At 55.4% G+C, this 25,856-nt stretch overlaps 1 protein-coding gene across 6 annotated transcripts in view; it reads left to right on the top strand.

Moving 5' to 3' along the window:
• The window catches only part of PRKCA (protein kinase C alpha), a 363,797-nt gene extending 346,855 nt beyond the window's left edge, over window positions 1-16,942 (top strand). For 3 of the 6 annotated variants that reach the window (XM_059908847.1, XM_059908843.1, XM_059908846.1), the window contains 2 exons: window positions 5,291-5,338; window positions 10,632-16,942. In XM_059908847.1, the coding sequence (XP_059764830.1) occupies window positions 5,291-5,338; window positions 10,632-10,796 (213 nt within the window). In that variant the 3' untranslated portion in view covers window positions 10,797-16,942. Of the gene's footprint in view, window positions 1-5,236; window positions 5,339-10,631 lie in introns of those variants that run through there. The other 3 variants (XM_059908845.1, XM_059908842.1, XM_059908844.1) reach the window with 2 other exon arrangements.
• Window positions 16,943-25,856: the final 8,914 nt, after the last annotated feature.

Here is a 25,856-nt window from a genome sequence, read left to right as displayed (position 1 = left end):
GGCACAGAGAGGCTGAGTCACTTGCTGGAGGACACACAGCCGGTGGGTGGTGGAACCAGGGTGCAGACTTCGGTGTTGTGGCCCGGGATCCTTTCCCCATTGCGCAGTGGCTCGTCTTCACGTTTATGCCTCTGGAGATCAACCGAGAGTCTGAAAGACGTCTGCCCCCTCGCTCACCCCACCTGCGGCCCTGCCGTGCCTCCCAGGACGCCCCGCTTTGCCCCGCACCCCGTTTCTGAGGGCCGGGCGGATCCCTGCCTTCCGGCTCCGCCGCGTCCCGGCCAGGATGGGCTGGGCTCCCGGGAGCACCGCGTGGCAGCGTTGCACCACAGTCGGCTTCGGAAGCAACCCCGTGGTGACTCGGCCCAAATCTGTCTCGTCTGACAGGTGCCCCGTGAGCTGGCCAGGGGGACCCTCCCGGGGCACTAGGGTGCCGGCTGGGCGGCTCAGGGCTTTACTCTTAGAGCAGCAACTTTCTCATCCAATATGCTTATGTGGCCTCTCCTCCAAGAATAAAACTGCTGGTGGCGAGCCCACGGATTTTATTTTTCCAAGATACTTTTAGCACAAACTGAAGAAAACCTAAAACTAATCGGGTCAGTTGACTTGCCCCTGAGTTGGCGTTTCAAGGAGGGCCCTCACGTCTCCGCCGCGCCGTCTTCTCTGCAGCTCGTTCTGGGCGCTGAGTCGGGAGGCTCTCCTAGGAGAGGATGCCGGCCCTCCAGGGTTTCAAGAGGCCGACACCTGGTTTTAAGAGGGAGGAAGATGAAGACAGTGATTAATGGCGCTGCCGGCGGTCTCAGAGGAATATTGTTAGGGACTTTCTTTCTTCCCTCTCATATCTCTTTAGCTTCTTAAGTTAAGTATGAACGGTATACAGTAGCAGCCTACACACAGCTTAGTTTCTGTACAGGAACAACGTAGAGACGCACGCTGGCCCTGCTCTGCCTGTCGAGCGAAGCGCAGCTACTTGCCAGTCACGTTCCAGAAGGAGACTCCATGCGGCGAAGTCAGCCATGATACATCCATCTTCCTTTCCTGTTTATTCCCGCCTCACTGGCAGAAGAAGTTGTGTCTTCGCGTAGCTTCCCACCTATGGCTACGGTGGCCCTGAACTCAGACGGGGGGAAGCCAGAGGGCCCTTGGCTCTGACAGCCAAGAATGCACTGTTCCCCGTGGGCCACAGAACTCACTGGACGCGTGGTCACAGCCCGTGGCAGGCAGTTGAGCCGGGAGCCGGGTCGGGGGCCGGGAGTGTATTTATTTATTCCTGGAACGCTGCTGCTGTCTGGTCATTGTGTAACCGAGTGCTGGTTAAAATTTTAAAAAAAGAATAAACTGCTTCTGCCTGTGAAGAAACAGCCCCCGAACTCACAGACGTGGAAGTCATGGACCGAGGCCCTAAAACGGACGGATTCGTGTGAAGGGCCTGTCCGGTGAGAGCTCATCTCCTCGCGGTGAGACGGCCCAGGCAGAAACCCACGTTGTGCCAGGGGCTCTGGGCACAGAAAAGGAAGAAGCTGGGGAAAAATGCAGAAGGACGGGGGATGGGAGAGGCGGGAAGCGGAAGCCACAGTGGGTGCGAGCGGCCACAGGAACAAGCAGCAGACTCTTTGTCCCGAAGCAGAAGAGCGTCGAGGGCATGGGGACAGGTTGGGGGGCTCTGGTCCCTGGAGGGCTCATCCCCACAGCAAGCCCCCCGCACGGCCGCAGCGTGAGGCCCTCATCTCAGGGGAAGGGGCACCTCAGCGGTCTCCCGGGCACCGCGCTGGGGCGGGGAGACCACGTGCCAGGAGTAGCGGTGGCCGTTTCCGCCTGCAGGAAGCAGCGTAAGGCACGCTGCCGTCGAGGCTGCCAGACGCACGGGGCTTGACCCGGCGGCCGCAGAGGAGACCCGACGGCCTCTGAGTTACTCCGCGAGGGGGGTTCCCGGCTTTCTCGGGGGAAAGTGGAGTTCCCTCACCCAGAGCCAATTACAAAGTCAAAAGAGTTTCTAGATAAAGCACGGAGCTGCGTACTCTCTGACGGGCAGTGTTGTTATTTAGAGAGAGTTGCAGTGGTACCAGCCTGGCTTTCGCTGCTGAGAAAACCATCAGGCAAATATTTCTGCCGGAGGCCCTTCCTCAACGTGTGCAGTGAACGCGATTCTGAGAGCAGCTCTCCTCTGAGCAGTGTTTATAGCCCCGGCTGGCTACCGTGTCTGGCTCGGTGAGGTCTGCTCGGTGCGTTTGTAGCACATGCTGGAGAATCAGTTTCCCTGAGATTTATCGTATTAAGGACTGTTGGCCCCTGGTTCCCCTGAAATCAAGGCCTTGGTTATTGTAAATGCCAACAGGAGGTGCCCGCAGTTATCCGGAGATCAGGCTTTCCCTGGAAGCTTGGGAGTCTCATGTTTGTTTTAGTTTCCACTTTCGTTTTGGACCCTCCGATGAAAGCTTGTTTCAGAGTCACTGACTTCCCTCAGAGAGCCGAGCTACCGTATCAGTGGGCGGCCAGCGCTTCCCTGGAGGGTCGGGGCTCCCACGGTGCCCTGGCTTTGCTCACCTTCCTGTCTCCCTGAAGCTGCACCAAAGTGCCTGGAAAACGTGGGGTTCCACCGTCCCGGTGTGTGGCGCGATGCACTGGGTCCTCGAAGAGGCTCCAGCAGAACGTTCCATCCGCGGCAACATGAAGGGCGGATCAGCAGTGCAGCGGCGGCCCGCGTTCTGTTCAAGGCCGCACGGGAAGGAGGGCGGGGAGAGGGGTGACGGCGTCAGGTGGGGGGACTGTGGCCGTCCCCCCGAGGGGGGCGAGTCTGGGGGCTCAGGGGTGCACCAGCTCCAAGAGGGAGTCGGGAGCCTGCCCTGCGGCCCCCCACGGCGGGAGAATCTGTGTCCCGTGTGCGACTGTGACGGTGAAGATGACTTGCTGGAAAGCGGGCCCGTCCTCGCGAGCTGGTTTCTTTGGAAAAACCGAAGCCAAAGCAAAACCGGACAGCTGTGCGGTGACGCTCTCCTGGAGAGTGTTAGCTACGCAGCTTCCCTTCCTCCCTGTGGGAAAAAGCACAAAGCAAGCTGCTTCCAGCTTCCTCTTTACTCGCCTCTCTGTAAAGCAGGAGGTACCACGAAAGGACGATGGCCCAGCCTCCTGAGCACTCCCTGAAGAAGGAAAGCTCTTTCTGTTTGCTTTTCCTGAAACCATAAAAGGCCTGCGTCTTAGTCCCTGCAGGCTGCCCTCAGAGGCACACGCGAGCCCGAGATCCTGAGCCAGTGTCACTTTGAATTTTGTAGGCGTTTATCCTGACTTATTATTCCTGTGAATAAAATGCCCAGGAACAGCCTTCACATCTCCATTCAGCCTACCCACGAGAAATAACAGTCTACACAAATATCGGAAGCAGAGAGTTAATTGGTGCTTCTGTTTTTGAATTCTATCCATTGGCATCAAGGAGCAGGAGAGCTCGTTCACAGGCCGGCCAGAAGCGTCCACTGTACTGAAATGGTTATTAGAGATTAATCTACAAAGAGAACACTGAGAAATGTATCCAGGATTGGTGGGTGAGCAGAGCACTTTAGAAATAGGCCTGTCTATCTCAGGTGGGCTTTCTTGGGAAATTGCTGTCACTATTATATCAAAAAGAGACAGAGAAAGGAAGAGAAGGACTTTCCTCGGGTCTGCGGCGAGATGCACAGTCAGATTCATTTTCCTGATGGCCTCAAAGTCCTTTTTCTCACAGGGTCATTAGTTTGTTTAGATAGTTTGATGATGGTTTGATGATCAAGGTTAATGCAGTATTCTTTTTAATATTTGTTATTTATCTTGAAATAATTATTAATTTCAGACTTGCGGAAGAGTTGCAAAGGCAGTGTAAAGAACTGCTGCATCCCCTTCACCCACATTCCCTCAGTGCTCACATTTCGGCACGTTCCCTGTGTCATTCTTCCTCTGCATCTCTGTGAGGGCGTGTAGGCAAGGACACACATGTACATATTTTCTTTTCTGAACCATTTGAAAGTAAGCTGCAGACGTACACCTAAATAATGCCTCTTTACACCTAAATAATTCCATGTGCCTCTCCCTACAACTAAGGACCTCCCACGGCACTGTATTCTTTTGATAATTGCTCTGAGAAGTTATTTATACGGGGTAGCAGCTCTCCAGGTAACAGGAGAAGAAGACCCCGGAGTGGACAGCAGCCTTGGGCCGCACCTAATCAGTTCTGCCAGGTGGCAGGTGGGGTTCATCCTCTGGACCTTTCCGTGGAACCAGCAGCAGTGATGCTAATTAAAATCAAGATTCTCAAGGCTCAGGGAGCTTCTCTGACGGCACACAGACACTGACCAGCCCTGGGAGACTAGAACCTGCCATCTTGTGAGGCGCTGAGGTGGGATTTAAGCCTTGGAACCCGCCTAAGACAGCACCTTCTCCTTGGTCAGTTAGAGGCAGGATGTCTTCCTATTCCTTGGTAATTATGCTCCCAGATGCTCTTCTGCTTGAAAGAGAAATGGGAAGAAATGAGACTTTTAAATAATTATCAATATGAGTAAGTGGCGCTCTCGCAAGGCTCAGGGAGCTGCCGGCGGGGAGTCACGGGGAATGCAGCCCCTGGGGCCTCAGGCCGAGGGAAGGGACCAGTCCGGTACCCATGGTCCGGGGTGAAGGCCCCGTGATGCTGGGCATGACAACAGCCACTCTTGGAAAAGCGTCCTTGAACGCCCTGGAGCTGGCCGTGCGTGTGAAGAAAGACCAGGCAGTGTGTGCGTCCTCGTTCCATCGGATACAGGCCACGGCAGGCCAGAGCCTCTGCCCTCAGACACACGGGGCTCTCACCTGCACGAACCTAATCGTTCAGTGTGTCTGTCTTCACAGCCGCCGCCAGGCCAGAAGTGGCCTTTCCTGAGAGGCGCGCTGAGGCGGCAGGTGAGGGGAGCCCTGTTTAATTTTGTCTGAGAAAATAGGGCCTGTCTCCAGGGGACGCTGGCAGGAGGTGAAAGAGGCCCCAGTCCCTTTTTAAAAAGTTATTGTTAAAATACAATCTCCTTGCGGTGAAAGAGACAGTTAAGCAGTAGAGAAGGATATAAAATGAAAAAGCGGGATCTCCCTCTCCCCAGGGACCACTCCCGCGGCTCACTTGACGTTTCTGTAACCTTCCAGAAAGCTGTACGCGTGCGTGAATCTATACACTTTGTCCCTGCGTTGCTCACGTGGGCGTGTGGCCTCCTTTGCGTGGGGGCCGCTCCTTTCCTTTTGTCCCCAGGCCGGGCACTGACTGTTTTCCACATCCTCTCCTCTGCCCATTCTACTTCTCCAGACTTTCTGCACCAAAATGCACTGGCTTCAGTGGGCGTCCAGGCCTTCGGTGAGCACATCTCCAGAACGTTGGGTGACGCAATGCGCAAACTAACCTCACTTCTTCCTAACCCTTGGCGTGTGCGCCTGCTTGTGTTGGTCGTGCACGGAGGCCCCCCGCCCAGCATGCTGATCGTAGGAAGGGCAGACCCCCGGCTGCCGCCCGGCGGCCCAGCCCGCTCGCTGGACAGCTCCGTGGTGTGGACGTGACCTCCCAGGAGGCGCCCGCTCCTTTCTGCCTCGGGTTTAACGCCATGAAGGGTCCGGGAGCCGAGCCCATCGCGGGTCGTGTGCTCGCCACCCTCCACGGGGGCCACGGCGCGGGGCCGAGGTCAGCTCCCCAGCCCCGGGGCTCGGGACGCGGGGACAGCCCCCACCCTGAGAAGCTTCCTCTCTCCTTCGTTGCGCTGCGCACCTTTACTCTGGCTTCGTTCTGCACCCTTCGTGCTCTCCCGGGTTCGGTCTGGAGTTCTGCTCTAACGGCAGCGTGTTTGAGCTACTCACACTCACCCTAAGTCCCGCGCCGGTGACCATGAGGTTAATTTCTACGTCACCGAGACAGCAAGGTGGACGGGACGGGCTTGAGACCAGCACATGTGTGGTGCACTCTCGGTGGCCTCTGCCAGGTAAGCGTCACAGCCGGAGGCCCACAGCCCGGCTCAGGCTCCGTCCCTTCCCCACGGCGCCCCGCAAAGATGCGGAGGCTGTGAGCCAACTGGCTGTGCGCCATGCGGGGCTCTGGGTGGGGAGCAGAGCATCCCAGATCCCGCCCGGGGCTTTGCCACACGTCTGCCATCCCGATTTCTCCTGGATTCATTTTACTCATCGATGATTTCACCGAATGGGTGGGAGCGTTCAAAGAGCAGAGGAGTGAAGTCCTGAATCCAGAGCTGAGGCAGGAGATAGACCATTAATAGTGTTCCACTCGTCCTCCGCCTGTAATCAGTGGCCGTCTCCACACCGGGCACGTGCGCTGCGTGTGGCGTCGTAGGTCTGTACCAGGCCTGGTCATCTAGAAAGGGTCGCACACATGCCGTCCCTCTGACCTCACAACAGCCGTGGGAGGTGGGTGTTTGCGTCCCTGTCTGTACAGAGAGGCACGTGCGCTGCCCGAGCCGACCCGGGCTCCCGGCCTCTGGTCGGGTGCTTCAGCCCCACTGTACCCCCCCTCTTCCCCTGGTGTCAAGTGCGTCACCGCGAACACGGAGGTCGCCCGGTCTGGGCGCACGTGCTGGCCCAGCCGTGCTTGGGCCACTTCCTCCGCCCTCCCCCCCACTCTTGTCCCAGCCAGTCGTAGGGACCTCACGTCCCGCGGGCATCCTGGCAGCTTCAGTTGGCAAAAGGTGTGGGTGGCCTTCGGAGCTGGGGCAGCACACACCCAGCCGCGGGGTCCTGCTCACAGCCAGCGAGTGCTGCCTTCACCTGCTGTGTCCTCAGGTGGCCGAGAGCCCTGAGGCCGGGGACACCCCAGCCTGCCTGTTGTCCCCCGCGCCCCCCATTCAGTCCCCGGGCCTCTTCTGGCTGCCTCTCAGATCCAAGGTGGCGCCCGAGGCCCATTCCCCGCCAGCTGATGGCCCCGGTGAGACCTGCTCCCAGGTGGCCAGAAGACTCTTCTCTACCGTAAAAGACGATAGCTGGTTAAAGCCGTTGTTTGTCTTTTCCCCAGGGATCCAAAGGGCCCTAAGTTTCATTATCCCGTTCAGTGGGTGGTGGTGGCGTGGGTGGTGGTATGAGGACAGTTGCATTTTTTGCACAAAAGTCTTGATAGTCAAGCAGTTCAAGATCTTCTCCAGTTTGACCTAAAGGAGGCTGTCTATTTCTGGTCTGACTTCGCTGAGTTGTGGAGCGCTCATTTTTAAAGCAAGTGCTAATTCTCATCGAGCCAAACCGGTGGTAAAACCAGCCGAGGTCCCCCCGCCCCTTGGGGGGAGTGTCTTCTGTCCGGTGGGATCTCCCTCAGGGTAAAGTATCCTTCTGAGCCTTGGATCTCAGCTCATCCTCAGACCCCGCCTTCAGCTCTTCCAGACCCTTCCCCGCACAGCTTGCCGAGACCCACTCATAGTCACGGAGCTTTCATTCTTTGCCTCCGCCTGCCCGCTCGGGGTTGGGTTGACCTGGTCTCCGCCATCCCCCTCGGCCCCCGCCAGCAGCATGGTCACGGCCCGCAGCTTACACGCCGAGGATTTCCGTTCGTGCGTCGCCATCCCGGGCTTCGCAAGCTGCGCTGCCCTTTAGGAGGCGCCGCCTCTGGACGCGGCTTTAGAACTTAACGTCCTCAAGCTTCATGCCCATCCCCAGGCTCCTCCGTGTTGATGGTCACGTGGTCCCCCTTCCGAGACCTTGGGATCTCTCTGTTTACTTTGTTTTTTATTTTTCTTTGGCGGTGAAGCCCTGGCTTTGAGAGATTCCCGTTGGAAGGTGATCTGTGAGTACTCTGCAGAAGGGGCTCAGGGGAAAGTGTCAGTCTTTCCTTTGAGCCTTGTGGTTGCACAGAGGCTGTGTGATCTGTTCACAGGACAGATGGACGGACCTGGAGCTGCAAGGATGGGTCTCCAGCTAGCGGAGAGAGATTTCACCATGGCTCGCCTTCCTCTTCCTCTTAGGGACTTCACCTCCTTTTATTTTTTCCCCAGAAATTCCTTCTTGCTCATCTTTGCGTAGTTAGTGAATATCGGGAATCAATGAAGGAAGTAACCTCTATTTGAGGAAGCACACGTCCCAGCTGCTGGGAGCACCCGCAGTAGATTTGCTTGAAACCTTCCAGGCAATGGGTGTTGATTACTCGGGGTCCCGAAGGGTGTTCCACTCAAAGCCAAGTCCACCGAGGCTGTGACACTTGCGTACGGGACTTCTGCCTTGAGCTTCTGCAGCTTCTCCGTTCTCTGCTCTCAGATCTGGCTGTTTTGCCTGGTTTCCTCGTTTGGCCTCCACTTTTGCCCTCACACTGACCTTGGGACGCACTGAGCCTTGCTTCGCAGTCGGAATATTCCAGGTTCCTCAGCCGCAGCCCTGTGGATCTCGGGGCCACCGCCTCTTTGTGGTTACCCATCCCAGTCATGACAACCAAAAAGGAGCTCAGACGTTGCCAGATGTCCGCAGGGCAGGGGCAAGACCTTCCCTGGTTGAGAGCCACTGGTGTCTCCAAAGCAGGGCTCTTTCTTCCGCTGGTGTCATCTTCACCGCGGGGTCTGAGTGTGGTGCTCTGTGGACGTCGGTTGGTTTCACTGATGTATCAAGTACAGAGCCTTGCTTAGTTCTTGGGGAGAAACATCGTGCCCTTCCTCCTTGAAGAGTCCCTTGACTGCTTCACGGTGGCCTGTGCCTGTAGGGGGTGCAGGCCGCAGGCCCTGCTTCTGCTGACCTTTGTGCTCCTTGGAAAGGCGGAGTGTGAAGGGAAAGCCCCACCGTCCCACGTGCAGGCGGCAGGACCCGAGGGACGAGCGGGACCAATAGCGTGACCCCTGCAGAGTGACTGGAGGGGCCCCAGACAATCCCCCAACTTGTTCCCCCGCGTACCCACCCAGCAGTCACTGCTCTGAACTCGCCTCCAGTTAAAAAGCAGGTGGTCGCTTACGAAAATAAAAACCACCCCAGAGGGCTTCCCTGGTGGCGCAGTGGTTGAGAATCTGCCTGCCAACGCAGGGGACACGGGTTCGAGCCCTGGTCTGGGAAGATCCCGCATGCCACGGAGCAAATAGGCCCGTGAGCCACAACTACTGAGCCTGCGCGTCTGGAGCCTGTGCTCCGCAACAAGAGAGGCCGCGATAGTGAGAGGCCCGCGCACCGCGATGAAGAGTGGCCCCCGCTCGCCGCAACTAGAGAGAGCCCTAGCACAGAAACGAAGACCCAACACAGCCAAAAATAAATAAATTAATTAATTAATTAATTAAAAAAAAAAAAAAAAAAACACCCCAGAAAGGAAAGGCATCAGCTAGGAAGACCTTACCTTGAAGTTATGGCATGCTTTCCACCGAGACAGGTTATTTGATAAGAGGGTGGGGAAAGTATAACGAAGCTAGATTCTCGAGGAGAGCTTCTAGAAGATGGGGAAGGGATGTGACAGAGGAGGTGAGAAAGCGCAGCCCAAGACTCAGCTGCCATTACAAACATAGCAGCAGTAGGTGTCGTGCGCTCCCTCACGTGCAGGGCTCTGTGTGAAACACTGTACGTTCAACCTTCGTGGCAGCCCAGGAGGGGGCCCAGCTATTCTCCCCATTTTACAGATGAGGAGAAGGGGTGGACCCCTCTTCGCAGTCTACCTAGAGCCGTGCTCTGTTAAAGGTGCAAGGACGCCTTCGGCTAGCTCAGGATCATTTCACGCTGCCTCGTAGTACCGGCCGGGGATGGAGGAGGAGATGGGTCACTGTGTCACCAGAACACCTCCCAGCACTCTGTCTCAGAGTCACCTGGGATCCTGGGACCCCAACATGCCACAGCCTTCCGGTGGCTGGGAAAGCGAACGGGACACCCCTTCCTCGTATTCGGGGTCAGGCTCCCAAAGCAGTGCTGCTTAAGCGGCCGGGTTTCCAGACCGCCCCCCGCCAGGGCAGCTCTGCCCACAGCCCATCTTCACGAGGTGCCCTGGTGGACCCAGGGGTGAGGAATGAGTGTCCAGGACGGAGACTTTGCCTTCTCGGGGCACCAGCACAAACCTCGTCCAGACCAAAGCCACCGGCGACGCGTGCCACGGCGACCTGTCTGCTGGTTGACCAGACGTACCTAGACCGCCAAGCCCAGGAAAGAACGGCCCAGCCTTGCCACTACGCCGACCCCTTCCTGGTTGAAGATTAATTTCGGGGCTGAGATATTCTAGAACCTCCCAGTTGGAAGACAAGAATAACACAGCTTTTACTGTATTACAGATACGTTTGCAAAGAACCAGACGTGGGACAGTATCCCAGCCTCTCAGTTCAGGGGTCCCTGCCCTCATTTCCACCCACATCCCAGCCGTTCAGCGTGGACGTGTGCCCTCTGGCCCCGTGCCTGCGGCCTCGTGCTCGTGGCTCTGTGACGGGACGAGAGAGAAAAGAGGCCGTCGTCGCTGTCGCCTTCCCGGCAGCACGGCCCTCCCGCCTGGGGTGTCCGCCCCGAGGCTGCCGGATGGTTTACAGCTGAGTGGCTCTCTCTGATTGTTCGGTCCGCCTGGCTTGTGAATCCCGTCGGCCTGCAAATCCTCCGGAACTCCTCCCGCCTAGGCAGCCCCGACGCCCCCAGCCACGCTCCTCCCCGCAGCGGCCCAGAGAGCCGCTGCCTGGCTCTGTAATAGCTACTGACCTCTCCTCCTTTCTCTTTTCTCTCCGCAGTGCGGCAAAGGAGCAGAGAACTTTGACAAGTTCTTCACGCGAGGGCAGCCCGTCTTAACGCCGCCCGACCAGCTGGTCATCGCCAACATCGACCAGTCTGATTTTGAAGGGTTCTCGTATGTCAACCCCCAGTTCGTGCACCCCACCATACAGAGCACAGTATGAAACTCAGCGCCAAGGGCAGGCGCCTCCCCAGCCCCGCCCCTGCCCCCAGCCCTGGGAAATGATCCTCAGCCCTAAAGTTTGAAGGCCACCGCCTTGCTTCCAGGTGGAGGCCTGAAAACCGTAGGGTTATTAGTCCACACGTGATCAGCTGTTCAGAGTCTCTCACGACCAAGAGCGTCACCTTGGCGGCAGACGATGTCATGTACAGCATCCAGTTTAATTGTGTAGAGGTCACATCTGGCGGTAGGTTAACCCTTCCTGGAAGGCAAACAGACTCTGCCCCCCCCCTTTTTTTTTTTTGGTACAATTTGACATGTTTTCCAAACGCTCTGTTGATTTTCACCATCCGGATCCCCCAACCAGACATGTTCAAAGGAACCCGCCCCAGTCCAGGGGGCCGGAAACATCTCCACCCAAGACATCTTTGGAGTAAAAGAACGGGGAGCCCAGAGAGTGAGCAAGGCGGGACCTGGGGGCGGTGGGATTGGGGCTTCAGAAAACCCGCTGCTTGTGTTCTCTGCCTCGATGGACACGGTCCCTAGAGCCCAAGAGGCCGGGAGGAATCTAGTCCCGTCTGCAAGCTCACTGTTCCCAGATGCTGACATTCGTAACCCACTCACGGTAACGGTCCAGCGGTTACCAGTTCAAACAGAGAGAGGAAGAAAGCCTCAGATGAGTGTTGGGGGCATCTGTCATCTTGTACCCTACTTGGCTGATAACTGTCTTGATACCTGCATTTCTTTTTAAGAGGCCAAATCTTCTAAGGACTCCGGTAAACGAGCATGTGAAATCATTTCAGATCAAGGGTAGATCAGTGTGCGTGTGACGTTCATTTTAATCTCTGGGAGATTATTCTGGATCCAGGGTGCCATCAGCGATCATGCCACTACTCACAAGTGTTGTTAGCCAACCCCCCTCACACCGATACTTCGCTGCCTACTTCCTAAGAAGCCGAAGCGTACACCTCCCACCCCTTTTGTACTTATTTATTTAATAGGCTGCGGTGTTTATGAGAGTACGATGTACAGTAAATTAATCCAAGTGTTGACTCTAACTTCAGCCCCTAGAATTGATTTCCCTCACGTCTCCAGCCCTCGACATCCTCTTGGGATGAACAATACAGTTTTGGTCCCCCATTTCCGGTTCATGTTGAATGACACACCTGAAGCTGTAGAACAGGAAACCTGGATACGTATCAGCTCAAAGAGGTTTTATTGCTAGAAGGATTTTAATATGTTTTGCAAAGGCATCATGCAATGAATTTTGCATGTTTAGAATAAACCTTAATAACAAGTGAATCTATGTTATTGGTATAATCGTATCAAGTACAAAGAGTATTATAATAATTTTATAAGACACAACTGTGCTGTATTTGTGAAGGCTCTGGTTTCTAGTCTGCTTTCATGATTAAGTGTTAGCTTTCTTCTGTGCCGCTGTGCTTCCTCTTCCCCACCCCGACTCGGTGTGTACCCTGCATTGGCACTGTGTCGGGCGTACTGATTTTTTATTGCAGTAGATCTAATTTTGAAGGTGAATGGCTACTTTGCATGATCAATTAGGCTTACATACACATATACATAAAAATATTTGATTCTACCTGCAAACAAAAGTTTCGTCGGGGGGCGGGTTACTGTCGAGGCGAGGCTCCCTCTTAGCCTCTGAGCCCTGTCGCCTTCATCACGCTTCCTCCTGTGGTCGCAGGACATGTTCGGCTCCCGTGCCCCCTGTGCGTTCGTGCAGATGTGGTGTCGTCACGGCCCCCGGGCTGCACTGTGTTCGCTTAGTTCTTCCCTTCAGCCTTGTTGCTGTTGGAGACTCGGGGCAGGGGGGACGGGAGGATACCCTTCCTGACACGGTGTGTGGGTGCCCCGGAAGCGTGCTGTCCGTCTCACCGTCCCCGGCACGCCCCGCCGTCCACTCCCGCACGTGCGGACGTGGTGAGGCACAGCCAGGCCCTGGAGCTGTCAGCAGACGCTCTGGGGAGGCTGCAGAGGCTCTCGCAGATGTTGCTAGAAGCGGCCTTCCCTGTCCTGCAAGGAGCGCTTCCGTGGGACACAGCATCACAGCGCGGGGTCCTGGGGGGAGCCGGTCAGCAACAGCAGAAAGAACGTTTACGAGGGACACGGTTGTCAGTCCTTACAGGGGGCTGCTCTCTTCCCCCTTGTTCCCCAGAAGCGTGTCCCAGCGAAGCGTCTTCTCATTTTTACTCTCTGGCTCTTTGCCTGATTTTCAGCTGCCACACGACCGCTGAGGGGTCTTAGGGATGAGAGGCCTCGGCCGTCCTGGGAACCCTTGACTGGAGGAAGAGATGGGGTAGGGAACAGGTTAGACCAGAAAAGAGCAAATTCTTCCGCCACCTTTTATGGACCGTAGACTGAAGGGCTCCAGGGGGGCCCCGGCTGCGGAGCTGTGGCCCCATGGGTCCGTGCACGTGCGGGGGCCACACCTTCCCCAGGTGCACCTCGTTTGCTCTGCTAGAAAAGGGGCCCAAGTACAGAAAGAGCCTAAGAAGCAGAAGAGCCGGTCCTCTGCCCCGGAAGGGCGCAACAGCAGGACGACAGGTCCCCAGCGAAGCCCCAGAGGTGAGCAAAGTCCCAGAAAGGAGGCCACGGGGTTGAACCACGTGTTCCCGAGCCCCTCGCTGCCTGCTCGCGCTAAGCCCCGGGCAGGTCACGCGGCCCTTCACACAGCCGACACATTTCCAAACTATTCCTCTTTCTCTAGGAAACATCCCAGCTGGTTTTTATCCTTTCTGAGTGTGTGGCAAAGTTTTAAAGGAAATACCATGTCTGGGGGGCCCTGTACGCTGCGTGAGCGACTGCAGGCTTGAGGACAAACTTGGGGGGAAAACAGGAAAAACTCCGGTGCCAGCGAAGTGTTACCGTGATGGGGCGTGTTGGTACGTTGCCATGTCCCGAATGGAGATAGAAGCTAATGCTTTTTAAAAATCTGAGCAACCCGAGACGGTGCTGCTGAAAGCACGCGGCATGCTGGTAACCGTTAGCAGAACGGATCGATGAAGGTCTGTGGCTTTATCCCCCTTCGTGGAGGTCACGTAAAATAAAGCCGCAGGGAAGGGGCTGCCGTTTCAAAGGGGCTGGGGTAACGAGGAGGCCCTGAAGGGCCAAGTCACTGAGGGACTCGGGAAGGGCCAGCCCCGGGCACGGCCTGTGTCGCCGGGGCCCGTGGAGGTCCAGGCCCGCAGGGGAATCCAGCCCGAGCTGGGTCCCCGCCAGACACTGCGACGCCAAAGGCCGTTCAGGTTGGTCCCGTGACCTTCCCCTGGGAGGCGGGACGTCCCTCCGAGGCTGCGGCCAGTGGGCGGGCGGCCCTCCTCGGCATCTCGTTCAGACCCACGAGGGGCTTGGTTCGAAGGAAGAATCCGGGGTGTGCAGCCCACAGAGGTTAATGGGGGGTTCGCTCGAGGCTGGAACGATTCAGAAGGTCGATAGGAGACCCCGGGAACCGAGCGATGGCTCTTCATCACGTCTACTCCTATTTTGTTCACGTTCATGCAGAATCTCTGCCTTGTCGTGTCTTCAGAGATGGTTAGGCTTTCTTACTAGGATTTGGGGAGGAAGCCAGAGGGTTAAGAGATCTCCGGAAACTTGGTCTGAGATGGTCAGCTAGGAGAGCGTGAGGACCCGGATTAATGCGATTCGGCGAACGACTGTCGAGCCCCTCTGAGCCGTGGTCCTTAGCCGTGGTCGGCAGGGAGTTTAGGGAAGAGCGGGTTTGAGTGCGGAAGGGCTGGCGGACGCTTGCAGTAAGAGGAAGCCAGGAGGGAGGGGAGGCGAGGGCGTCCGGGGCGGGAGCTGCAGTTCCCGGAGGCCCAGCCGTCGGGCGGTGTCGGATGCGGGTGCTGGTCCTCCTCCGCGAGCACCTCCCGAGCGCCAGCAGCAGCCTTCCTGCCCCCTTGACGGGGCTCCCGGTTCTCTGGGCGGGGCCGAAGCATCCGGCAGGTGGGTTCGCACCCACTTTTCCCCTGTGACTTCCTGTAGCTGGGGGTCGGCGGGGGGGAGCGGGGACAGAGCAAGAAAACTTAACACTGCTGGTCCCCCCCCACCTCCCCGATTCCCCGGAGCAGGCGGAATTGGAGTGTTTTGCTGCGTTTGTTTTCTCAGTACCGAAGGGAAGGACGAAGTGAGGGTCTTACCTTTTTAAAAGCCTCAGAAAGGAAGCACCATCTGACAGTCATCTTCTCACCTTGGTCTTAGGAAGTCGCCTATTTCCTGTACCATTTCCTGCTTCTTTAAGCCCAGCAGGGGCAGCGCTAAACAGTCATGATCGTGAGCCTGACGCGGGGCAGGGACCCAGAGAGGGAGACTCTCAGGGCCACGGGAACAGCGAAGGCCTGACAGCCACAGGAAGCAGAAGGCATTCTGGCTGTTAGTGACCACACCCTAATTTGACAGGGAGTGTTGGGAAATATTTCTAAAACCTTTTCCTTGGGTTACTTGGGTTACATTTTATGAAATATACTGACTGTCAACATTTCTGTCATTTCCCGTCTGGGCTGATGCAGCAAATCTAGGGAATGCTGTGTATTTCTGTTGTGAGAAAGGTTCCCTGAGTTACGCGTGGGTGGAGGCAGCCGTGTAGAAATGGTGTTGACCGCAGTTCTGTTAATCCCGTCACGTCAGGGGCCCGTCGGGAGGGTTCAGAGTGGAATGACTAGGTCCCCAGTGCCTCGGACCTGTGTGATCGGCTGCCAGTTAATAGCTGTGTAGGTCTAGCTCTGTCATCAAACAGCCTTCAAATGACCCACACTAAGGCCCACAGGTTCCAAGACTTTTCTGAAACCTTATGGAAGAAATTAATCTGTTAATTCCAACAGAACATCTGAATATACTGGGCTATTTGTACTTTTTTATAGAGAACTTGATTAACTCAATTCTTCCTTAGAAATGAGTTTTTAAAATAAAACTACTGTCAATTTCATAAGATTGCAATCACATGGAGCCTGTAGGAGGACTCAGCTGGGGTCGGCTAGAGCGCCCCCGTCCTGCAGCCCCCCTGCAGGATTTTCCCAGCCAGTGGGGTATGGGGTCCTCATGACAATGACTGGCTGGGAGTCCAGGTGGAACGTGTTAGCAGAATGATGCCCTCCGTGTTTTTAATGAGACACTGGGGACAACTGTCTTAAGTCTAGAAACTTTTGGACCACGGGAGAGATGGCTTTATTGTCGCCTTTCCAGATGCAGCTCTAGGATAGCTTTCCCGTTTCTTGCCCTGCGAGGCTCTGCGACCCTGGGGCCCGTTTCCCTGCTCTGTGAGGCTCTGTGACCACCTTTTGGCATGGGGGTGGGAGGCGCCTCCTCAGCTCTGTCTCCCGTCCCCACGGGCCCCCAGGTCTCGTGTATATGGTGAAAGTTCAGTGATGCCCTGTGAGAACTTGGTCCCTGGGCGACTCAGAACTACCCCGACGTCCCCAAGAAAGAAGCAGCAAATGTGCCCATTGGCATCATCTCTCATGAGTGGACGGGACCCTACTTGTCAAGGCTACTTTATAAGAACCTTTGTTTTCTAAAATAAGACAAAAGGTGGCTTTGCATTTTCTGATTAAGCAGCTCTGTCTTTGTCCCCTCTGCTTCACTTTAGGAGTATTTATTCCTGTGATTGTTGGTAGATTCTTGTTGATACTCTTCCTGGAAAAGTGTGATTCTTTTCTTGAGGGGATTAGTGGACTATTCAAAATCATCCATGAAGGCTGTTATCCTTTTGAGTCTAAAAATTCACCTCATATCTCTTCTATTAGGGTCTTTTCGAATGTCTTTTGTAGATGGTCAGAAACATTTGGAATCACTGCTTTGCTACATGAATTTGGGGGAAGGGTGGGCTGAAGGACAAGCCGTGTCTAAAGCATTCTTGAAAAGGATCCTATATCAGACCCCAAATTTGTATGGAGGAGGAAGAGGAAGAGATGGAGGTTGCAGTTTTCCCTTCTGTCAAGCACCTGCTGGCAAAGCGTAGAGGCCATTCAGCTGTCAGATCACATTTGGTTTATCGCAGGTGAAATGGATGTACAAATTACTGCATTGCTCTAATTCATATAACCTCCAATCTTTGTTTGCATGATACGCTTTGTTAGATACATTAACTGTAGTTTGGAAGCAAGTGTGTATGAATAAAGACGATGATCATTCCTTCGTGTCCTCGGTCTCATTTGCATCCCTCTGTGGCATCACAGTTATTTTTCATCGTGTTCACCTGGCAGGTGTGGCATTTGAGTCTGGGTGCACCCTGTGGACGCTACTGTCTTTTCACCTGTGTCGTGTGTGCCTCTCCATTTAGGGTCACTGTCTTTATTTCCTAAAATACTTCCTGCTTTGAATTGAAACCCAAACAGTTAACAGGGATAAAAATAGTGGCAGGTCATTTAGTCTTTCATTTACGGAGGCCAGGGCTTGTGCCAGCTGGGGAACAGCGCGGGCGGGAAGGTTGGCGTGGCCCCCGCCTGCCAGGTCCCTGCACCCCGGAACCGCACGGGACACGCAGCAGCTGGTGAGGGTGTCGTCCCAAGACAGAGACCCACCCTGGAAGAAGGGCTGCAGAGGAGTTCAGTTCAGATCTTGGGACTTTTTCTCCAGGAGCAGACACTTCCCACGCTTCCTGTGGGCTGCACGGCGCCTTCAGCTTCAGGATTCCCCACGTTCAGGGTCAGCAGCCTTCACCCTGGACTTACTCACGGGTGAAGAACGGGGGGAAATTTTCACATGTGAACCAGGGAGCCTTCCAAAATACGCAGTGTCTTAACACTCAACACTCTTGAGGAGATTAGCCTCAAAAAGAATTAAAGACCAAGAAAACAAAACGAAACAAAACACTGCTTCTGAAAGCCACGGCCGTCTCGGCTTGCTCGCTCACCTCCTTTTGGGGGGCTGCTCCCCACGCACGCTCTCGGGGTCATCCGATCCCGCCCCCTCCCGACCTGCTCTGCCCTGTGGTCCCTTCCTCAAGGTCTTGCCCCAGCCCGTTCACTAGATGACCCAAGTGCCAGTGTCCACGGGGCTAACGTCCCGTCCCCAAGCTGCTGTGGTCCCCCTGCATCTCCCGAAAGGCCAGGATCTTCCCGCTGCCGGTTTAGATGCGGAACAGCAAGGAGCACGTTTAGGGCCCTGGGAGCGGCGAGTGGTCGCCGGCTCCCGGGCTGGCCCTGAGCTTCACTCGGGGCTGGTTGCTCGCACAGGCACGTGCGGCTCGTGGCTACTCCCCCGCTGCCTGGCAAAGAGGCCACGTGAGGGGCGGCTTAGAATAGCTCTTCAGCCTGCCCTCCTCCCACCAGGTGCTGTTTTATTTCCCGTGCGTCAGGCTCAGCCCCGGGCTCTCCTTCCCGTTGACTGCGATGCGGGATGGAGCGCGTGCGTCCGGCACGGAGCGGAGCAGCACCCTCGGCAGCTGGCCACAGCGAGGGCCCGGCTCGGCCCACCGCGATTCACCCCGCGGGGCGACCCCACGGCCCAGCACGGTCAGGTGCGCAGGGCCTCCTGGCGCCACGGGGGCCTAGGGGGCGGCCTGAACACCAGGAGGTCAGGACTTGATGCTTCATTAAGCTCGAGACTGCGGCTCCCGGCTGCCCGGGAAGCCTGTCCCCGGCCCCCCAGACACACACAGCTGGTACCTACCACCCAGGTGGGGCCCTGGCTGGGCTGGCAGCTCACGGCTGAGCCAACTCGGAGGGTCGCTCAGCTTGACGAGGCCCCCGTGGCTCCTCCCCGTCTCCCGTGGCTCCTCCCCCTCCCCGTGGCTCCTCCCCCTCCCCGTGGCTCCTCCCCTCCCCCTCGTGGCTCCTCCCTGTCCCCTGCGGCTCCTCCCCCTCCCCTCGTGGCTCCTCCCCATCCCCCTCATGGCTCCTCCCCTCCCCCGTGGCTCCTCCTCGTCCTCCCGTGGCTCCTCCCCCTCCCCTCGTGGCTCCTCCCCATCCCCCTCATGGCTCCTCCCCTCCCCCCGTGGCTCCTCCTCCTCCCCATCCCTCTCGTCACGCATCCTCGCGTGGGCCTGGCGCCCGTGGCCACCTCCTCCGGTGCATTCACGCCCGTGAGCTTCTCCCCTGCTTCACCCTGCGTCTCCCACCCCCCGGAGAGACAGCCCAGGGGGCGGTTGAGAGCGAAGCTCTGCAGCCCTCCTGCTGGCCTCCCCCCGGTGGTAGCTGCTCGATCGGGGCCGGGTTGTTTGAGTCTCCGGGGGCCTCAGTTTCCTCGCGTGCAAAAGGCGCTGCTTGTGACGGTGCGGCCCCGTCGGGCCGAGGGTCCGTGTGGAGCGCCTCCCGCGATGGACGCCAGCTCTCACGACCCAGCGGGAGCCCTGGCGCGAGGCCCCCAAGACCAAGCCGGGCCGGGGCTGCAGCGAGAGCACGGCTTCTTCTCTCCTTCCGTCCTTTGTGAGAAACGGGGCCGCGTGCCAGCCGATCGGGGGTCCGCGGTGGGAAGGTCATCACTGAGCCAGCCTCGGCCTCCAGGAGCAGGGCTGAGGGGGGCGTGTGCCCAACAAGAGGGATGTTCTGTAAACAGGACTCGGGTCCTCGCGAGAAGGGGCGGCTGAGCCGCGAGGGGGGGAGACTGAGGGGCACTGACCAGCCTTGAGGCACCCCGGGCTCAGCCGCCCCCCGTCCTGCTCTGCGCGGGAGGATGGAGGGGGGAAAGGGAGGGAGGGGGAGGGAGGGGGAGGGAGGGTGCCCACCCCGGCGCTGAGCAGCGAACGGCTGTTGAAAGAGACAGAGTGAAAGCGTAACACGCGGGGGAACCCGAGCCTGTGTCGCTCTGGCTGCGGAGGCTCCCGTCCCTCTGCCCCTCTGTCCCTGCCCTGAAGCGGTGGGCAGCGCCCCTTGCGGTGGCCGGGGCTTCTCCGATTGTCCTGCGTCCAGTACCAGCCTGTGGCCAGCTCTGCCCACTTACATCCAGTCCGCCAGCAAGACCTGCTGGGTCCACCCTAAAGCCGTGGTTCGCTACTGGGGGCAATTCTGCCCCCTGGGCAGACGTTTGGCGATGTCTTGAGACATTTTTGGTTGCCACAGCTGGAGAGAGGGGCTACTGGCGTCTAGTAGGTAAAAGGCAAAGGCCAGGGACGGTACTAAACGTTCTACAACACACAGGGCAGCCCTCACAGCAGAGGATGATCCAGCCCCAAATGGCAGCAGGGCTGCTGCTGAGAACCTCGCTGTGAAACAGGCCCCCGGCCGTCCACTTCCACCATGTCCGCCGGTCTCCCCGCCTGGCCCCTGAGGCCGCCCTTGACGCCCGCCCCAGGGCCCTCTGTGCATCAGCCAGCGTGACCTTGTCTGAGCAGGTCCCTTCCCTGCTTAAAGCCCTCCAGTGGCTTCCCATGACCCTTAGAATAAGCGCAAACTTTCCCACTACCCACCAGCCTCATACAATCTGGCTCGTGGCACATGAATTCAATGGGTGGGAGGTGAGCTCAGAAAAGTGCTGGCTTGATTATTCACTCCTGGGTGTGTGTGTGTGTGTGTGTGTCTGTGCCCTTTCCCATCAGAATATAAGCTCTACAAGAAAACCGAGCTGGTCCATCCCGTTCGCTGCTGGATCCCAGCACCTAGAACAGTCCTTCACACATAGTAGGGGCTCCAAAAAATGTTTGTTGCATGAATAAATGAGTGAATGGATGCCAAGACTGCTCTGAGCCCGGCGAGTTGTGACCCGAAGCATAACCGTGTCATGGCCCGTGCGCTCGCGGTGTTCGCAGGCTGCTTAAGGAGGCAAGACGTGCGCCCGAGAATTAATTCAGGGTCAGCTCTCAATGCTCTTCACGAGCCGAGGAAACCCGAGCTGTCAACCTGTGCCATCAGCCGGCACCTAGAGGCACCGGCTGCTGCGGTTACACTTGGGCGATTGTTGTCGGCCCTGAGCTTTCTCTTCTCCAGCCTGTTGTGTGTGCTCTGGGGTGGAATCATGGTTCAGCTGAAATGCTAGCACACACGGGCAAAGGCGACAGCCCACACCATGGGCGGGGAGCAGAGCTGAGCCTGCGGGGGGTGTGCAAGCAGTGCTTTGGCTCTAAGAAAGCAGAACAGGATGTCTCCCTGAGATGCTTTTTTTAAAAAGCCAATTCAATAAATACATTGCAGAGAGGCCTATTCTAGGCAGGAGAGGGGTAAATACAATTTGGTTCTAAAGAACAGAAAGAGCTAGTGGTGGACTCAACAGATGGAGGGAAAAGGCAAAAAAATAAAAGCACAATGCAGATGATACACACACACACACACACACACACACACACACACAAACACACACACACACACACACTGAGTGAGTACCAAAAGCATGCCAGGCACTCTTCTGGTTACCTTAAGTGCATTTTTTAAAGCCCACAGTGACTCCTTGAGGTGGGTCCTATCTACTGTGCCCATCTTACAGAAGAGGAAAGCGAAGTCCAGAGAGATTAAAGAACAATTCCCGGGTGAGCAACACCAGGCAAACCCAGCCAAATGGAAGAGCACAGATGTGAGCCACGCTGGGGGGCCTTCCTGGAGGAGGGGGCGGGAGGCTATGGTCTGATGGAGGAAAGGATGGGTGGGAGGGGTCAAAACCACACGGAAATCAGTAAACAGGTGGGAGAGGAAGGACTGATTCGTATCCCGTGCTCGCTGCATAATTCCCACGTAATCATCTCGTTTAATCCTCATGGCATGTCTGCAAAATAGAAGCCGTTGTTCACACCTCACAGATGGGGAAACTGACACCCAGGTTAATTAACTGTTTTCCAGTTCTATAACTCCTAAGCATCAGAACGAGGTTTCTCTGTCCTTTCTGACCTTGAACACTTAGGGCACCAAAGAGGCAGCCTGGCTGGGGTGTGCCGGACCTTCCCGGGGGCCTTCTCCCCTTACGGCTTCCTGCAAAGTCCACCCCATCACCAAGGGAAGTTTCCTTTTCTCGTCTGACTCTGATGCCTATGAGACCAGAGGCCCTTCTGTAACTGTTTCTGGAAGGCCTCTCTCCCACCTTCATCTGATTTTTTTTTTTTTTTTGAGCTGTCTGGGTGTGGGTAGAGAGAGAAAAATAGCACTGCGGTTCTCAAAACCCAGCAGGTCCCTTTGCAGCCGCCCCACCTGGCTGGCTGTCACCTGGAGAAGACCCAGAGGAAGGAGCAAACTGGCAGGCAGGTGGGGCTGGCTCTGGGGTCACCCTCCCCCCACAGGACAGCCCTGGTGTTGAGACCTCCCAGAGGTCAAAAACAAATGGAAGTAGTGAGTGCAGGTGACCCGCAGGGCGTGTGGGAGGGAGAGTCAAGGCTGGCCGGGCGGGGTCAGCATCAGCTAGTGGCCAGAGACCTTGTCAACGGGGAAGAGCTGATTTCTTTGGCAAAGGGCAGCCCAGGGAGGAAAGGTTGGACTTGGGGCGGGGGTAGCAGAATACTCTGGGGGTGTTTGTACTTTGTGGAAAATTTACCAAAATAACACCTGATTCCTGTAGCTAATACAGATAGGAGAAAGAAAACCTCCCCATCCCAGGATAATCACTGTCATACTTAAAATGCTTGATAGGGTCTTCCCTGGTGGCACAGTGGTTAAGAATCCACCTGCCAATGAAGGGGATGCGGGTTCGAGCCCTGGTCCGGGAAGATCCCACATGCCGCTGAGCCAATAAGCCCGTGCACCACAACTGCTGAGCCTGAGCTCTAGAGCCCGTGAGCCACAACTACTGAGCCTGCATGCCACAACTACTGAAGCCCACACCCCTAGAGCCCATGCTCCGCAGCAAGAGAATCCACCGCAATGAGAAGCCCGCGCACCACAACAAAGAGTAGCCCCCGCTCGCCGCAACTAGAGAAAGCCGGTGCGCAGCAAGGAAGACCCAACGTGGCCAAAAATAAATAAATTAACAAACAAATAAATAAAATTAAAAAAAACAAAAAAATGCTTGGTAACTTGCTCATTTCACTTAATTATTATTAATTATTTTGTTACATTTTCATAACGGGGACAGTGAAGTTCTCTTATCAAACTTACCGGGACCCTAAGCCGGGTGTCTAAAATGGGGATGGCAAACATTGACGTGCAAGTTCCTTAAACATTTTCTGTAACTTAGAGCCTGTAAACACACAACATTCAGAAAGGATGAGGTCTTCTCTCTCAGTGCCTCCTTCTTGCATAAACTATACCCATAATGCTTGACTGAAAATTGCCAATTTGAGGTTATTTGAAGAAAAGCAAAATATTCACAAAGCAACCTGAATGCAAAGTCCTTCTTCATGTTTGCAATATTTTCTAGTCTTTTATAGTAGCCTTGCCCACAACTAGCTCTAGAGCCGTTTTTAAAATCTCATCTTTATTATCCTTCTTAAACATTCTATTGTGTCCTCATTGAAACAATTCTGTTCTTTGCACTCGTATATCTTCAGTTTCTGAGGCATTTGCTTAAACTATTTAACTAAAAAACAATATAGCAGCATCAAATGTTTGGGGAATAAGCTGGCTGATTTGTGCTAAGTCACAGTGAGAACACAATTCCACAGAGAAAAGAAGATGTTCAGCATGTCATGGGCATTATTTAGTGTTTTGTAGAGGAAAAAAAAAAAGTCCGTTAATCCATTCAGTCATTCAGTTATGTCATTCAGGGGACATCAACTAAGAAAGATTCCACTACAAAATATAGATCTTTCCACATAATTGTATTGTTTTTTAAGAGCTGTATAATATTCCATTTTGTACATATGCATTATAATGCCTCCTAACACATCACTTACTTTCAGCCTCATGTCCTAACATTTAGGAGGTTCTCAACTTTTTCTATCACAAACAACACTGTGATGAATATTCTAATCTTTATATCTTTACACACTTAACCAGTATTTCATTCATTCTTGGGTGTGATTTTATTACATGGAAGAGAGAGTGAACAATATAAGAAATGATGTCCTCTACAATATTTTGGGATTTTTAAAAAAATAAATGCAGTAGCAAATTTCACATGGCCTTTCTTTAGTGACCTTTATCAAGTTAGGGGCTTAACCTTGAAATGCAACTTCATGAAGGTGACTGATAAATAAATAAAAAGATAAATAAACCCAAATCTCCAGGTAAGTATCCAATTACGTGGTCCAACCTGGTTCAAGAATTTAGAATTCCTGGAGGAAAACAAACAAACAATGAGATACCAAGTTTTATCTATCAACTTGGCAAAGATTAAGCCTTCTTTAAAGACTAAAACCCAATTTTGGTAAGACTTGGGGAAGCCAGCCCTCTCATACGCTGCAGATGGCATATAAATCGGTACAGTTCTCTTGGAGGGCGATTTGGCACCAGGTAACGAGAGTCTTAAAAATGCGCTTGCGCACAGCAATTCAGCTGTGGGGATTTGTTTCCTAAGGAAATAATAAAAACTGCACATCAAGACTTATGTGCCAGGAGCTTGCTCTGCTCAGGTGCCTAGGTTTGCAATCAACACAGGTGTGCCCACCAGGGCCTGGAAATCTCGGGGTCTCTGGCAGTCCTGGGAGGTGAATTCTTTCCGTCCCTCACATCGGCATCTCAGCTTCTCTTTTTCTTTCTAAACCCTTTTATTTTGAAATCATTTAAGGCTCAAAAGACTTTGCGAAAATAATACAGAGGGCCCACATACCCGTCACCCCTCTCTCCCCACGATGATGTCTTACCGAACCGCAGCATGTTATCAAAATCAGGACATCGAGCCAGTGAAATACTATTCTCTGACGACAGACCTTATTCAGATCCCACCAGGTTTTACATGCTGTGCGCGTGCGTGTGTGTGTGTGTGTGTGTGTGTGTGTGTGCGCGCGCGCGCCTGTGATACCATGAAACCCTACCGCGTGTATAGAGTCACATAACCACCACCATGTTCAAGATCAAGAGCTGTTCCTTCCAGAAAGAAACTCCCTTTTGCTACGTTATACTCACCTCTTCCCGGCCACCGCCCGTGCAACCGCACATCTTTGCCCGCCGCTGTAATTTTGTCCTCTCGAGAGAGGTATACAAACAGAAGCGCCAGGATGTAAGTTTCTGGATGTGCTCTGCCCCCTCTACTTGTCTGTTTTCTCAGAATTCCAACCAACCACACTGGCCTGGGGCCCTTTTGGGTCAGGCCGTGTCGTTGGTCACCAGCAAGCCCGTGGATTGGCTGCTGGGGGTCAGGCTCCCACCTGCGGTCCAGTCATCCGTGGCCGAGGAGGGAAGCCACCTGACACAAAGCTCGGCCACCTCGGCCCAGACTGTCGTCAAAGACAGGAGCAAAGGAAGTTCCCCTCTGAGGGGGCCCGGGCCGGGCAGGCGCTTGACCTGGTGCACCTACTTCGCAGTTCACTGGGGGAACCCTGAATGTCCATGGCCTACCTGATCGCCGTGCTGGGCCCCTCTTTGCTAACAGAACACCATTTGGGGCTGATTTGGGGTAACCATGGGTCCTCTAGAGCCCCAGGGGATGGGTGTTCGTGGTGTGAGCCAATCCCAGGAACTCCAGTCTCCCTGCCACTGGCCGGTTTAAGTGAGAGCCCAGGACACACTGGGTCCTGGCCGGGGACCCTTCTGCGAGCCACCTCAGATGACCTTCCAAGGCCTGCGGGGGCCGGGAGGGGCTGTCGGGAGAGAAGAGCTCGGCATCAAAGAGGGTTTTGCAGGTCTGCGAGAGCATCTTGCCGCCCGGGCTTGCCGCAGAAGTCCTTACCCAGGGCTCAGTAGCGAAACCCACTGCTGCAGCCAGAAGGATTTATAGCAAAGCAAAGCAGCGCAAAAACAATAAACTGACTTTGGAGGACAGATTAAAGGCCAGAGAGGAGATGCTGGGAAATGTTATTAGGCTGAAAACACACAGAGTCATCATTTGAGGAGGTAGCAGGATCTTTTGGTGCCACAGGCCCTGAGGGATTTCGGGGTCTCGGTGAAGCTCCGCCCCCTCCCCAGGCTCGGCGTGACTCAGAAGGGGCAGAACCCGTCCCCGCGTCCAGGGGCTTTTGCCTCGCCCCTAATGATAGGAAGACTGTATAACTGATCGTCCGAACCAGGTAACGCATGAAGCAAAACAGAGGTCTGTCCGTTCTGCCGGGACGGAAGCCGGGACCACCGCAGCAGACCGGGCTGGAGGGTCGCCC

This window comes from Balaenoptera ricei, chromosome 20 (assembly GCF_028023285.1).
Source record: "Balaenoptera ricei isolate mBalRic1 chromosome 20, mBalRic1.hap2, whole genome shotgun sequence".
NCBI classification, from domain to species: Eukaryota; Metazoa; Chordata; class Mammalia; order Artiodactyla; family Balaenopteridae; genus Balaenoptera; species Balaenoptera ricei.
The sequence above is the reverse complement of the archived record's forward strand: the minus strand, read 5'-3'. Positions and strand labels throughout refer to the sequence as shown.